The 16,106-nt window shown below is 37.2% G+C and overlaps 2 protein-coding genes across 8 annotated transcripts in view; both read right to left on the bottom strand.

Annotated features, from left to right (window-relative positions):
- LOC106955942 (hepatic lectin-like) overlaps nucleotides 1-2,194 on the bottom strand; it is an 8,691-nt gene extending 6,497 nt beyond the window's left edge. The window contains exons 1-3 of the mRNA XM_015046399.1: nucleotides 1,943-2,194; nucleotides 1,787-1,852; nucleotides 778-918 (exon numbers count right to left, since the gene is read on the bottom strand). Of these exons, the coding sequence (XP_014901885.1) occupies nucleotides 778-918; nucleotides 1,787-1,852; nucleotides 1,943-2,000 (265 nt within the window). The 5' untranslated portion in view covers nucleotides 2,001-2,194. The remainder of the gene's footprint in view (nucleotides 1-777; nucleotides 919-1,786; nucleotides 1,853-1,942) is intronic.
- A 3,055-nt stretch (nucleotides 2,195-5,249) lies between these two features.
- The window catches only part of LOC106955897 (CD209 antigen-like protein E), a 41,171-nt gene continuing 30,314 nt past the window's right edge, over nucleotides 5,250-16,106 (bottom strand). For 4 of the 7 annotated variants that reach the window (XM_015046359.1, XM_015046367.1, XM_015046383.1 and 1 more), the window contains 2 exons: nucleotides 6,123-6,247; nucleotides 5,250-6,042 (listed from right to left, as the gene is read on the bottom strand). In XM_015046359.1, the coding sequence (XP_014901845.1) occupies nucleotides 5,844-6,042; nucleotides 6,123-6,247 (324 nt within the window). In that variant the 3' untranslated portion in view covers nucleotides 5,250-5,843. Of the gene's footprint in view, nucleotides 6,043-6,122; nucleotides 6,248-6,341; nucleotides 6,485-16,106 lie in introns of all 7 variants that reach the window. The other 3 variants (XM_015046334.1, XM_015046352.1, XM_015046344.1) reach the window with 1 other exon arrangement.

Here is a 16,106-nt window from a genome sequence, read left to right as displayed (position 1 = left end):
TGGATGAGACGTTTGAACGTAGTGGATGTGACGTTTGAACGTAGTGGATGTGACGTTTGAACGTAGTGGATGAGACGTTTGAACGTAGTGGATGAGACGTTTGAACGTAGTGGATGTGACGTTTGAACGTAGTGGATGTGACGTTTGAACGTAGTGGATCCAGATTTTAGACCTTTCATTTCTCTCTCTCCCCTCTTAGATCATTTTGTTGTTTTCCTGCTGCTCTTGTTTTCCGTCTCTGTTATGTGATCAGGGTTTTTGCTCTTTCTTGAGATTTTCATAAATTAATCTTTTAAGTCTTCCTACAGTCATCATGTGTTTGGATTTATCATAATCAAACATGACAGAATCCTTTTGCTGAAATTATTACCAACAATCTGTCCTTAAGAAAAATGTTTAAGTCATCTTTAGTTTGGGAAGTTTTTATTCACCAATTAAATCCTTCACTGTACTATACATCTAGTAACTTAAAATGTCAGGAACAAGAATTAGATGTAAAAGTGTCTAATTTTTGTTGATTCCTGGTTTAAAATAATATTTTCTACTGATTATCATATTGTAACCATTCATCAAATAAAGCAGCTAAGCTCCTGCACAACATTGTTACTCATTTAACTACAAGAAACAATTTTAGTTCATCATATTCTTGAAATAAAAAGCATCTTTGATTCAAGTTTGGCTGAAAATATAAACCATTTTGATCTACAGTGCATTATAAACATTATTAAAAAGATTTTAGCGGGTCAGTTTGTGTTTAGCATTGGCACTGAGACTCACGGGTGACGGAGAGGGCGATGACGGCCGCCGCCAGCAGAACGCTGAGAACCAGCAGAGCCGCTCGCTCTGCGGTGAGTCCAGGTTTTATCCGACATCTGGGTTGAGTTTTCCTCGTTTTGGTTGAATCAAATGGTTGAGAGTCTGAGGAGACGCCAAGACGGGGCTCATTATGTATAATAATAATAATAATATGCAGCTAAGAGTTGTAGAATATCAAAGCAATTCTTTCTCTACATTTTTCTGTCAGTTTTTGTTGCTGACAGAATCGTTGGAATAAACAGTTCCTATAGATTTATGATCTATTCCATGTTCACACTTTTAAATTACAAAGAGAGATGCTATTAACTTGGTAGCAACCAATATTCAATATTTTTTATGAATTACATGGATGTGCAAATTCTGACATTTTGCACATAATTAACAGGTTCAGTTGTGAAGTGAATCCACCTGTCAGTCTCCTGCTGTCTCTGTTTTATCTGCTGTTCACTGCCCTGCATTCATCAGCTTAAAGTACCTTCACTTATTTAATCACCTAATATTATTGAACATGGTTGTTCTACATGAGCAGTCCCAGTATTTTTCATTCTAGCTCAAACGGCGGCAGGCAGTTATAAAGAAACTAGAGAGTTATAAACTACAGCAAATGTTCAAAAACAACCCCAAAAATTAGTAATAAAGTGTAAAAAGTTTTGGGTATTAATAATTTCCCTCTTGTCTGAATCTTCTTCTGGGAAAACATTTAAAATGTTTGAAATTTTTGTTTTTTTTGCAGCATTCAAACCTTTATGAAAAAAAAGTTAAATGGAAAATACTCCTCTTTATGCTGAAATAAATAATATTTACAACCATTCTGTCACTAGAAGCAAATAAAATAAACTTCCGGCAGAAAGACTGGAAATATGTTAGTGTTTTTTTAGCAGAACACAGATTATTATTAATATATAATAAAATAATGACACTGTCTTCAGTTTTTTTCTTTTACACACTTAATTTTATTTTTTCTAGTTACCTTCTGTGAGTTTTCTCAGGCGCCTGACTTCAGAGTAAGTGACTTCGGGTAATAAACGATTATCAGCTGCATGTGAGACAGAAATCAGTCAGTTTGGGTCAACTTCTGACAAAATGTGACTTCTTAAACATTAAATCTACAAACAGATGAACTCACCTTTGACCTTGGATTTAGGCAGCTTCACATCGGCGTACGTTACCTCGGCAGCGGCCATGTTGGAGCTTTGGGCCTGACGGAGAAGTGAAGTTCAGAAGTTGGTGAAGTCTGGAGGATTGAGAGCGGAGAGGCGGCCAGTCGGGTCGGAGCGGAGACGCTGACTCAGCGGAGATGAAAGTTTGATCCGGTGTTAAAGGCAGGCTCAGCATCAGAGCTATAAATTACCTTTAGTGGTAAATGATATCAGTGATGATGATGTGGGCAGTGAAAGAACAGGAAGCAGCTCAGTTACCACAGATATGATGAAGTTTGCTAGCAAACAGGAAACAAAGTTTCCATTCCACCTTATTTAAGACGTATATTTACTCCCTCAGTACGTTCTTTACCTCATGTAAAATACTCAAGTAATGATTTTAGTTTTATGATTTCACAAAGCGTTTGTTCCAGCTAACAGAGGTTTGGGAAAATCATCTTTGTTTCCCCTTCACCATGTTAATATTCCTTAATAAAACTTTAAAATTTATTATGGCTGAGCAACAGAAAGACTTAAATCTCATTATCTGATGTTTCTTCTTGACTTTAGTCATGAAATTTGTTCCTGAGTTCTGAGGAACACGATGAGTCCAGGTTTATTTCAGCAACAAATTGTTTAATTGATAAAATAAACATAAAAAATGATGTTGCAGTGGCAAAATAAAGAAAACAAAATGCTGTAATCCAGACCAGCAGTAATCAATGTTCTGTCAAATCAAAAGCTAATCAGGAGTGTTTTCAGCCTCGGCTTAAAGGAGCTCAGTGTTTCGGCAGTTTTGTTGTTTTCTGGAAGCTGAATGCTGATTCTCCATGTTTGGTTCTGGGGATGCAGAACAGAACCAGAAGACCTGGGAGGTCTGGAAGGTTGCTATGACAACAGCAGATCTTTAATGTATTTATAGATTAACAAACATATTTTAAAGTCTCTTCTCTGACAGTGACAGATGTTGCTTTCATTATTTTACCAAACATCCAGCTGCAACCAGAATTTTACACACAGAAAATAAAAACAGTAACTGACCCACTGCATATTCATTACCAGGACTACGACTGTACCGTATTTAATAAAATGCCTCTTTGCCTGCATGTCGTCGCTGTATCACATGTATAGGAGAGTCAGTCAACAGCCCTGTGGTTAACCATGGGATGAGCTCAGCTAGTGGAAACAGACGATGAATTTCTCTCACACACTGAGATCTGTTGATTAAGACCCACAAGATTAAAGTCAAGTTTAAAATGTTTAAGAAGCTTATCAGCTGAAAGACGAGGCTGGATTGAAGGAAAATGTAGAGAAATGTCAGTAAATAGAAGCTGATAATGGGCAGAAACTGAGCACAGCTCCGTTAACAGGAAATGTAGCATAAACTAATAACTCTCCTTCCTCTGCTTTTAACTTTTTACTTCCTCATGTCTTTGTTTTTGTTTACACTCGTGTTTACATTCTGTTCTGTTGCAGAAATCGGCTCACACTGAGCCAGGTTCTGGTTCTGGTTCTGGTTCTGCTGGAGGTTTCTTCCTGTTAAAGGGGAGCTTTTCCTCTCCACTGTCGCTACATGCCTGCTCTGTATGCAGGGCTGCTGCGAAGTCAACAATGCAACTCAGTGACTGTTGCTAAGTTTTTGTCCAGGAGGAGAGAATGCTGCAACAGATCCAACCTGCCTGGTTTCCTTCTACAGAAACTTTTAAAGCTAATTTGAATAATTAACTGAGCTTAATGCACTGATCAGTAACTATGATTAACTGGACTGTACAGTGTGACTCATCTTAAGTTCATCTCATTTGTATCATTATCTAAGAACAGAATGCTCTTATTAATTGTTCTACATAAGACCTTTGAAATAAAAATTTCCTTTTCGTTTCAGAAAATCATAATCACAAAAAGCAAAGAAAACATTCTGATAAAGGTAGAGCAATTAAAAATAAATACAAAGTAATGCAACTGTCATTAAATGAAAATAATCATATAAATACAAATATATATATATATATATATATATATATATATATATATATATATATATATATATATTTGTATTTATATCTATGGGAATTTGTTGTATATCTGAATAAAACTTGAGATAAAACAATAAGGTTCAAAAACTGATTACAATAAAAAGTAATGATAAAGTTATATCCAAAATAAAACTCAATGCAAAAACTTGATGCTAAAAATTCATAGCAGTTATCACAACTCTTGAGGAAAAGTCGATGTTTATGTGTAACTGTTACTTTACAGCAGGGGTGTCCAAAGTGGGTCCTGGAGGCCCGGCATCCTGCATGTTTTAGCTCTCTCCCTGGTTTAACGCATCTGGATCAAATAACGGCTCATTAGAGGCCTAAGGAGAACATTGACCTGCTGAAAAGGTTGTTTCTACCACCAGGGAGAGAAGAACATGCAGGATGCCGGGCCTCCAGGACCCACTTTGGGGACCACTGCTCTATAGTCATCAGGAAGGCTGGGAATTCATCTTATTCAACTAATAAAAATCTATAACAGCTGATCCAAACAGATAACAGAAGAAAAGCAACAGTGAGATCAAAAGGAAAGCAAATCTGGTATAAAATTATTATGTATAGGAAATGCAATTAAAATCACACATGAATAAAACTGTTGAAGTCAATAAAACTCATGAAGACGTCGTCTCTGCTCTCATTAACCAGTTCTTTGAGATTTTTAAACAGACTGAAAAGACCTCAGACAAAAACACACGTATTTTTCTGGTTCAGTTTTTTCTCACAGATGCTTTTCTGCAGGTGATCACAGAATCGATCAAACCAACACTTCAGATCGCCGTCTCCTTTAAAGGATTCTGCTCAACAATCCTCTCAAGGCTGCAGTTATCCATGCAGCTGGTGCACTTTTTCCTTCCACTCAACCTTCTATGAATATCCTATAGCTCATACACAGATTGAATTTTGGATTTTCATTTTCTGTAAGCTCCAACCATCAACATTACAAGAGAAAAAGGCCTGGAATATTTCACAATAACAACTAAATATTTGAACTTTTTTCTGATATTCTCTTTGGGAGATGAGAGTAAAAATATAAGAACTCGACATACAAAATTGACCAGAGGAGGGCAGCAAGTCCATATTTGCTGTTTCAGATATTTTAAGGTGAAATGTAATGCTTAATGAGTAAGAAGGAAAGTAGAGACCTGAAGGCAGCTTACAGTTTGTCTTGATGGAAATGATCGAATCATCCTCCCTCTATGAAAAGAAAAGCCTCAGGAAGTCGATGTCATTCATTTTATTTGCAGACTATTTCATCTCAGATACAACATTTCTACATTTAGATCTAATAAACATCTAAAACTGTTTCCAGAGATCAAAAAGACAAATTAATGAACCAGATATCTTCCAGATTCATCCTAGACGCCCATGAACCATTTAGAAACAGAAACATCACTTCAAACGAAAACTGGTGTTTTAAAAATGACCTCAGCCTGTAATTATAGATAAGTTAACAGAGTGAAGAATAAAACGGAAACATGAAAAGGGCAGATGACATCGCTATAGCAACACATTGTTTTTAGCTGTAAGGCTATATGTTGTTCTTTAAAAAATAACCATTTCAAGAAGGAAACATCTTAGCTTTTAAAAGTCTAAATGTAAAAACAGGAAGTGGAGGAAGGAGCGTATTAATCTGATGCACAACAGGAAACAAACTTCCTGTTTGCTGTTGGCCAGTCGAGGCTTTTACAGCTTATACAGCCAATAATAATAATGAGTTTAACATTAAAACAAATCAAGGAAAAATAATTTTGATGGAAAATTTAAAGAGTATGTTAACATTTTAAGGAATAAATGTTAAATGTGACAACATGTTTATAAAACCTTCATCTCTGCAGCTTCTTGATCTTAAACTTCAAACACTTGAACTCAGTTTAGCTGTTTTCTCACAGATACTTTTCTGAGGACGTTTACAGGACGTATCAAACCAGGACTTCAGATCATCAGATCCTCCTTTCTTTTCTTTCTTTCCCATCCTCACACAGTCAGCTTCAGCTTCAGCTGAATGAGCAGGACTCTTGTTGTCAGGTTGGGTCTGATTCCAAAAACTCAAACTTTGAGAGAAACACAAAGAAAATAACAGATAAAGACACAGAGAAAAATTCAAACAGAGACGTTTTATCATCAATCAAACCTTTGATCCAGAGCTGATCCGTCCATCCAGAGCCATTTTCCTTCTTCCTTTGAGTCTGTCAGTCCGATCCAGAACTTATCCTGATTATCCTTCATTAAGTCTCTCACTCTTCCTATGAGGAACACCTGAACAGGAAAAGTTGTTAAAAATGAGATTTTTCTGAATCCTGATGCTGAGATGAAACCAGAGAGAAGCTGAACCTGCAGCAGAGTTTCATACCTGCTCCTCTCTGCTGTCGATCTTCACCAGGTCTGATCCCAGATCAGCGCAGGAACGTCTGCTGTCAGTCCAGGAGGATTTACTGGTGTTGAAATAATAAAGACTTCCTCCATGTTTCTCCCATCCTGCTTCACATGTCAGATCTTCAAAGACAAAACCTTCAATGAACCAGGAGGAATAAATCTCTGTAGATATTTGTGTGGTTTGGAGACAGCAGGAGGCGTCTTCTGTCCTGCAGCTACAATTTAACTTCCTGTCTCTGTCAGTCCATCAATGTCTCTTTAACATCATTACAGGACAGAAATGAGACAAAGATCAGATCATGGACTTACTTTTTGCTTCAGGAGGTGGAGGACATGTTGGCTGCTTAGATTCTTTTTTGAAAAGAGAATAAAGTGTAAAACTTCAGACAGACTCAAATCATTTTTTATTATTGGATGATGAGCAGAAACACATTCTAACCTCAGCAAACTGTTAAATTATATTATGCTGAAAACTTCCAAACTGTTGAGATTTTTTCTAAAAAATCCTATGAGCCATTCAGTATGGTTTATTCATATGGTGCTAAATAACAACAAATGTCATTTAAAGGCACATTACTAGAGCACCAGATCAAATGAATCTGTGGACACAGCAGTGCATGGTGGGTAGTCTCATTCAAACTGCCAACTTAAGGTGCTTTAGGGAAATTACCTCACCAGACAAGGATTCAGCTGAACACTGAAGGGTTTTATTTCCAGCTGCATCACAGATCACAACAAAGAATCTTGGGGAACTGTTTGAATCATAGAAGACTTCCTATCGATCTTTAGATTTAGTCTCTTCTACAGTCCATTATTGCACATTATTGGCATTCCCCAACATATGGCTCTAACTTTCAGGTCAGGTTTGTTTCCATAAAAACATTTTCCATATCTGGTCTTCCTTAGCTCATGACACAGCCGGCTCTGAACTGAGTCTGGGGTCCGTACCATTACTTATTTACTATCATCAGTGTAAGACTCCAGCTCAGAAATACTGCAAGTGTTTCTGCTGTTAGACACTAAGGCCTTCAGACTCTGAGCCACCTGAGAGATTTCTTCTCAGAGCTTCATTCTCCTCTTTCAGGGTTTTGACGGTTTGATTTGTTTGTATTTGATAAAAAGCTGATTGGAGGAGAAAATAATAAATAATGAAGTTACATAAAAATGATCATGTTAATTTAAAACTCACAATTTGGACACAATTTTTGTCTAATAAACTAAAATCCAGTGAGAATAAACCATCATCAGGATGAACTCACAGAGTCTGCAGATGACGATGAGAGCAGCAGCCAGCAGACCGACCAGAACCAGCAGAACTACTCCCCCTGCTGGCAGCTTGGAGGTTCTGCTTGGGTTTTCACCTGAGGAGCATTTAGAGCAGAACCGGATCAGAACCTGGAGCAGAACACGTTTTTACAACTTGTTTTAAATGTTCTAAAATTATTTTAAGACGTTTTTCTTTTTAGAAGAGGAAATTACATCATATTATCAGAGCTGATAATGATGGTGAAAAGAATAATGATGTTTTGCTTCACGTGTGGCATCAGTCTTACTTAAAACTGTTTCTCTCAGTTAAAGTGATTTTTTTCTTCTCACCTTCACCAAATGTTTCTCCAAGGTGATCATGAAGTTTCTTTAGACTTTGTAAAAACAGACTTTATAGATCACAGCTTTTATGCTCGTAGCATTAAAAACTACAACCAAAAATAAATATGACGTATGATTAACTTTGTTTCACTTCTTTATTTTCCGTGGCTGCACTTTAACTTTAAACACTTGATGATGTCTTTGATTCCTATTATTACTTACTGTTTCCTTCTTTTTCTGAGAAACAAGAACATCTCAGTCTTTATTTACTTGTATTTGAACTTTACTTGATCTGATCCTGCAGTAGATGGGTCATTTAGTTTCAGACACAGCTGTTTTCTTTCAGTTCAGATGTTAAATGATGTGTCTAAAGGCAGTTTGTGTTCAGTCTGGTTGATGTTTGTCTGATGAAGACCACTCACCTCTGGCTGCAGCTTCTTCATCACCTTCCTGCTGGTTTACCTCCATATTTATCTTCTTACCTTCTTCACAGCTCTGTGGACGGCTCATCATGGAGACGCTTCACAATAAGGAAAACTCTGACAAAGACACACATATGTTTTATAAGCGCTTAAAGCCAATCTTACTTTTTTTCAATAAACTGTCCTGATTAAAGAGTTAAATTACTGACCAAAAACTCAGAATATTAGATCCACAATTAATTATCTTGATATTTCTCCTGGATTTGATTTCAAATTCATCTAAACGACAGTTAGTTTAAATTTAACATAAATATCTGCAATTTTCCAGTTTAAGGAAAACAAACATTTCATTTGCTCCGTTTACAGTTCAGTTCAGAAATGTTTGCATCTCCTCTGATGTTCTTTTCATATTCACTGGACAGAAAATGATCTGGACTCACCACCACTGTGTCCTCTCGCTACTGCAGACTCCTTGGACTAAAACGCTGCTCGAAAACTTCCTTTTTCACAGCTTTGTGTTGAAGAAACTTCCTGTTAAACTTGAACGATCATAAAGAGGCTTCAACGGTTTACGTCATTATTCTTTTTGATAATTGTCATTGTTTTGTATTAACATCGTCATAGGTCTTGACTAGATGCCAACTGAGACTATAAAGGTTTTCAGGTGATTGATATGATGGTATATCTGAAGTATGACATCACTTCCTCTGGTTCACTGATTGAGTCTGTTTGCTTTCTAACTGAAGCGGACTATGTGTGGAAGTATTTCTGTTTAAACTGGACCAAACAGTTCTGGTGTGACGTCGCCTTTAGGTTCTTTAGTTACAGTCTGAGATAACTATTGAAGGAAAAAGTGCAAACATTGAACTTTAACCTACCTTCTACTTTTTACCTATTTCTTGGTCCTTGACATTACATTTGAAATGTTTATCAAAAATCTAATTTAAATTTTACTCAAATGTTTAGCTTTTTTTTTCAGGTCTAAAATTAACATTTTTCCATTTGATTTTTAAATAATTAAAACTATTTGGGCTGCGCAGTGGCTCAGTTGGTAGTGCTGTTGCCTTGCAGCAGTAAGGTCCTGGGTTTGAATCCCGGCCCGGGTCTTTCTGGTTTGCATGACAGGTTTTCTCCAGGTACTCCAGCTTCCTCCCAAAAACTTCACTGTCAGGTTGATAATCTGTCTACATTCTTCATGTGTGTGTGTGTATATGGTTGTCTGTCTCCATACTGCCCTGCCTCTCCCCCTTTGACCATTGGAGATGGACACCAGCACCCCTAGTGGCCACACATGGGAGGTGTAAGAAGATGGATGGATAGTGAACTTATGACCTTTTCCATCTGAGGGAAAAATAAAGCTAACAGATGATTTAAAAATGCTCATAATTCGTTGTTGCTCATAATAATGAAGTTGCAAATAAAACTTTGATAAAAATTTAGTATTTTATCTTTTGTGTTTATTTCATTGATTTTTTTTTTTTTTACATTTTCTTCATAAAACCAACTTGATCCTGAGCTCTGATCGTGTTTAGACTCAGCTGAACTTCAGACACATGACTGAGTTCCTGCTGCTTGTTCACAGATACTTTTCTGCGGATCGTCGCAGGACGTATCGAACCAGGAATCATCAGAGCCGCCTCTCTCTCCCATCCGCACACAGTTGGCTGCCTTAAGGCTGCCTCTGCTCCAGTTGTCTGGTTGGTGCCAACCCCAAAAGCTCAGACTACATCACGAAAAACAGAAACACAAAGTTAAACAAGTCCCACCGTTTCATTTCTTAAATAATTCCTTAGCAATGAAACCTTTTGTCCAGCCGTGATCCGTCCACCCACAAGAATCTGCCTTCTAGTTCTGAGTCCGTCAGTCCGATCCAGAACCGGTCCTCACCGTCCTCCATCAACGCTCTCAGTCTGACCCCCAGGAACATCTGGACAGGAGAAGTTGATGAAAATGACTCTGAGGTCAGGGCCGGCCCAACACTTTTCAGGGCCATAGGCAGATTTTTATATGTGGGCCCCCCATAACCTCATGGCGACACCAGATACTTTATCATTCTTAAGCTACTCTATTTGTGTAACATCTACCATTAGCATGTTTTGTAACTATGTCATAGCAGTGTAGTTACGGCTATTGATTTTGACTTTACAGGAGTAACAAACTAAAAAAAAATTGGATTTTGAAATGCAGACAGGCCGTTTTATTTTAACTGCTTGAAGGACAATTGTTAAAATTACAGTAAACAAGACAATAAGTTTGATATCCTATATTTCCTCAACACTGACAGCAGGAAGAGATTAACCATTATTTCTGCCACAACTATGGAAACAATATGTACATTGTTTTTCCATTTAGTTGATATTATTAAATGTTATTTTAAATATATCTATAGATGGTGCTCTTGGGGGCCCCCTGGTGGTGTGGGTGCCCTAAGCAGCCACTTAGCTCACATGTGCCTTGGGCCGGCCCTGGCTGAGATGAATAAACCTGATGATGAGATGAAATCAGAGAGAAGCTGAACTGCAGCAGTTTCATACCTGCTCCTCTCTGCTGTCGATCTTCACCAGGTCTGATCCCTGATGCTGGCAGACATGTCTGCTCTCAGTCCAGGTTGATCTCACGGTGTTGAAAGAATAACATTTCCCTCCATGTTGCTCCCATCCTGCCTCACACTTCAGACAGGTTTCCTCTGCAAACAGAACGAAGTCTTCAGTGAATCAGGAGGAAGAAATCTCTGTGCTACTTTACAATAATGCTCCCCTACATTCACAGATATGTTGTTAATTTATCTCTAAACATTTTATAAATCATTAACTGTTTATTATGTATTAATTAAGAGTGAGAAGGAGGAGAAAATCTCTAAGTTTCTTGCCAAATAGTGAGCCAAGTCTGTTCACCTCCCTATTTTATTTAGAGCTGTTGTACTAAACATTTCAGATTACATTGTAAGCATAACAAAACATTTTTTTTCAGCATATAGTGTCTTTCTCACCTTTAATTAATGCATAATAAACAGTTATTAATCATTTATTAAGTGTTTGTAGAGGAATGCATAACTTATCTGTAACCTACCTGTTCATGCTTAATAAACTATTAGGCCTTATACAAATTATTAGGCCTTATATGTTTCATTTAGTATGAGCCATAATAAAAGCAACACTGACCAACATTTTCATTTGTAATGATGGTATTTGGTAAAATGTAATGGTTCAATTGTTGATTGTTTATTCTATGATTTTTTTGTTCTTATGATGTAAAGCACTTTGAACTGCTTTGTTTATGAAATATGCTATACATATAAACTGGACTGATCTTGATTGATTATTGTAAAGTTGTTCCGAAATCTCTGTAGATGTTTGTGTGGTTTGGAGACAGCAGGAGGCGTCTTCTGTCCTGCAGCTACAATCTAACTTCCTGTCTCTGTCAGTCCATCAATGTCTCTTTAACATCATTACAGGACAGAAATGAGACACAGACTAAGTTCTGAATTTACTCTCCAAATGTGAAATGATCGATCAACTCTGACACCTGAACCTGGGAACCTCCGAACTCTGACAGCCTCACCTGAGACAGTTTTCCTCACATCTTCTGTCTCCTCTCTCTGGTTTTTATTGGTCATCAGACAAGCAGTAGCTGAATCAAAAACAACAAAAGTTATTTGGTTTTTACATAAACCTGAACCTGGTGTTGAACATTTCAGAAAAGGAAAATTAGATTGTAAACTCACAGACTCTGCAGATGACGATGAGAGCGGCAGCCAGCAGACCGACCAGAACCAGCAGAACTACTCCCCCTGCTGGCAGCTTGGAGGTTCTGCTTGGGTTTTCACCTGAGCAGCATTTAGAGCAGAACCGGATCAGAACCTGGAGACAGACTCAGAAACTAACATCACCTCAACCTGACATCGACTCTAAACAAACTGGCATCAAATCTGTCAGTTCTGAACTTTTTATTGGAGTTTTAGATAAACATATCCTTGTTGTTGATCCGTGAAAAAATCAAGCTCCTCTGCCTTCTCTCAGTGCTAACTAGAAACAATCAGAGCCTGGAGGCGGGACTTAGTGCTGTCAATCATTCTCATGATTGCCAGAACTTGCTCTATGCTACGATGCAGCTTCTTCCTGTCTGCAGAGCTTTTCATGAATGCTATGGCTAGTTAGCATACCAACAAATGATGATGGATTAATGGTTTTCTTGTAACTGTAAGTTGCTAGTCCACCATTAGCATGATTAGCAGCAAGTACCAGAGGTTGATTGACAGCGCTAAAGCCATTCTCCTGGATCCGATTGGTTGTTTCTGACTTGGACCATTGCATTCCTACAGACAGTAACAGCAGCTCAGGGAGAAGATCGATCTTTTCACTGATTATTTGTCTCTGACATGGTGACAGTTTTAACAAATAGGTAATTTTTTTTTTTTTCATGGAAGTTACATACTTCAGCTTTAACTCCCCAGGACAAAGATACAAATGTCTCTTTGGACAAAATTTCCTTTCTGCTCCTGGAACTGCAGGAGTTTTCAACCCAAAACTTTTCAGGTGAAAGTATTTGACTGATCGACTGAAGGAATAAACCTTAATGTGGTCTAATCAAAGTTTCTGCAGGAAGAACCGTGTCTTTACAGGTTCATCTGCTCCCATCACAATGAGACTTTGTAATTTCTGACCTAAGTTACGAGTTTTATTAATAATTCCCATAAGCAACAGTAGTAATTATTCAAGGCTGAAGAATAACATTCTGTTGTCTATGCAGCAACAGGAAACATGACGTTTAGATTTCTTATTTTTCATCAACTTCTTCCCTTCCTGTAGTGAAAGTTTCTGCTTTTACCTTAAAAACCTGACCATTTTAAAAATATGTTTCATGATTGTTTCCTTCACCCCAAAAAATACATCAAAAGTTTGAATATTGAATGTGTGAAAAACATCAGTTTGTCTGATGAAGACCATTCACCTCTGACTGGCACCTCTTCATCACCTTCCTGCTGATTTACCATCACATTCGTCATTTTATCATTTTCTCTGATCGGTGGACGTGTCGCCATGGAGACGCTTCACTCTGACAACAAACACATACATCCGAGTTTCAGGAGCAGCTTCAACAAATAAAACCTATTTCCTGTTCAAATTTCATTTTCATAACATAAATGTTACATTTTGGTAACATTTGAACATTTCTGTTCAGATGTCACCATAACTCTTAATTAAAGTAGAGAAGGAATTTTCTGTCTATAGAACACCTCCAGTCAAAATTCACTTATTTTATTTTAGATCTTTTCTGAATAAAAACAAAAATACCTGAATGCAAACTGCAAAAATAAAAAAAAAGATTTAATTAGACAAAAATAAAACCAAAACAAAGTGTTAAAACAACATAGTTATACATAAAATACAGATTTATTTATTTTGTTTTTCTTGATAAGTTCTTTGAGTATTTATTGAACAGAAAACCAACCAGACTCACCTTCAGCGTTTTGTCCGTTCTCTTTCAGATAGGAGATCTGTCCTTCACCTTCCTGTTGCAAAAGCTTTGTGCCAAGTTGAAGGAAGAAACTTTCCTTTGAGGTTAAATTAAGATATTAGCGAAGTCCGAGAAGTTGTGTAACATGTTGTTAGACTATTAAAAACTTGTCTCTTTCCTTTCCTCCTATTCAGGTGATTTCTGCCATGTTCTGAAGTCATGTTCACCTGAACATCATGGTTCCTGACAGCTGGAGAATAAAAGTTCGGTTCTTCTTTCCTGCATTCTTGATTTAGAGTCTGTCATGATTGTGGTCATTCAGCTTTCCTTCTGCTGGAAACATGAACATCAGGTTCTGAGCATAATGGTTAATGCTGCTGTGATGATACTAGTCAAATTAATAATCATTTAATATTTAAAAATTACAGAATTAGATGTACTAAAACATAAAGTCCAGTGATAAAAAAAAGTAACAAAATCAGGCAAAAGAACACTTTTCCAGATCGATTTTTTTCAATAAAAAACTTATGAAACTCTAACAAAACCTGCAGGTCTGTGTCTGGTGAATTTTTGTTTAAACATATTTGTTTTTCATGCAGTGAGTAGAGAATCTATATGTTATTCAAGTCAGAGTAGAGATACTTTATAATAAAATTACTCAAGTAAAAAAGTAAAAAGTACAGCGTCGTAAAAATACTCCTAAAAGTACAAGTTGCTTCCTCTGCTCTGATGGACTGAACATTATTTTCACTTCGTTGGCCTGAGATTTGATGTGAACTCGATGAACATCCCGATAACCGATTAGGGATGCTCTCCCCCGGGGCCCGACACTGGTGGAGGTCTGGAAAGGGAGCCATCCTGGAGAGCCGAAGGATGTGGGTGGAGAAGGGGAGGTGGTGGGTTGACGGCTGACGGCTTCGGTGTGGATCCTTTTATGCAGAGCTTGATTGATGATTGGACGAGCCGGGTGAGGTCCAGAGCTGAGGTCGGAGATGAGCATAACGCCGATGAGCGAACGGAGGTGATGGAGTTTTCCAGGTTGAATTTTCGCTATCAGCTACATAAAGTTAAAAAAAAAACGTATTGATCAAACAGAATGTGTCCCACATGTTTTTTTGAAAATATCACTTGATTTATGATGCAGCATAGAGTGAGTGAGGTTTGGTTACAGAGAAATAACTTTAAATGCATATGTTTAACATCTTTCTTTGTAAAATAAAAAGTTAGACCTATAAATGAAATGATATTGCTGTGAGTTCTCAGATGTATGTTTTTTTAAAGTCAGATGTTATTAATAGATCATAAAACAGAGGCTGAAATTATTTCTAAAATCTTTATTCATGCATTTATTGTTGGAAATGTGTCATCTTGAAAAATACATTTGACATTTTTAGCTACTTAAAAGAAAAAATTAACCAAATACGTCATATTTCAGATCAATTTACATAGAAAATATGTATGAAAATGTTTTAATTGACAATAAATTAAGAAGAACAGCTAATGGAACAATTATTATAACAATGTGATGACATGTTTTTTCCCCCAAAGTTCTTAAAGTGGAGAACTTGATGATTGAACCTCATTACCTCATTGTTCGACAGCTACAATAAAAACAAGAAGCTCGTAAAAGCTGGAAATTATTTTTTTTATGATTTTACATATTTAACAGGAGACCTGTTGCTACAGAAAGTGAAAAATAAGGTAAAGATCTCTTAGAATATTCATCTCTATAAAATGTACAGAGATATAAAGTTGTTTTCTGGACTGAATTGAACTTCACACACAGAAACGCAGCTGCATTTCTGCTTCTTTCTCACAAATACTTCTCAGAAGATCATCACAATCTCTGTCAAGCCACAGGATCCTCAGAGTTTTGTGTCTTCATCGTCCCCACACAGTCCATCGTATTGTTACATTCACCTCTATTCCTCCACCTTTGGACTTGGGCTGCTTGTTTCACCTTCAAGAGATCAGAACAAAGACTTCAGTGAGTCAGGAGAAAGAAATCTTCACAGACAATTGCAGGTTTTATGTCCTGCAGTTATAACTTTCTGTCTCTGTCAGTCCATCAGTGTCTCTTTAGCATCATTACAGGACAGAAATGAGACAGAGATCAAATCCTGAACTTACTTCTTGTTGTACTAGTTGGTGGATACGTTGGAGGTTCTGGACATGTTGAAGGAGGACTTGTTGAAGGAGGACATGTTGAAGGAGGACTTGTTGAAGGAGGACATGTTGAAGGAGGACTTGTTGAAGGAGGACATGTTGAAGGAGGA

This window comes from Poecilia latipinna, unplaced genomic scaffold, assembly GCF_001443285.1.
Source record: "Poecilia latipinna isolate Pla-1442-1.1 unplaced genomic scaffold, P_latipinna-1.0 Scaffold39, whole genome shotgun sequence".
Lineage (NCBI taxonomy): Eukaryota > Metazoa > Chordata > Actinopteri > Cyprinodontiformes > Poeciliidae > Poecilia > Poecilia latipinna.
The sequence above is the reverse complement of the archived record's forward strand: the minus strand, read 5'-3'. Positions and strand labels throughout refer to the sequence as shown.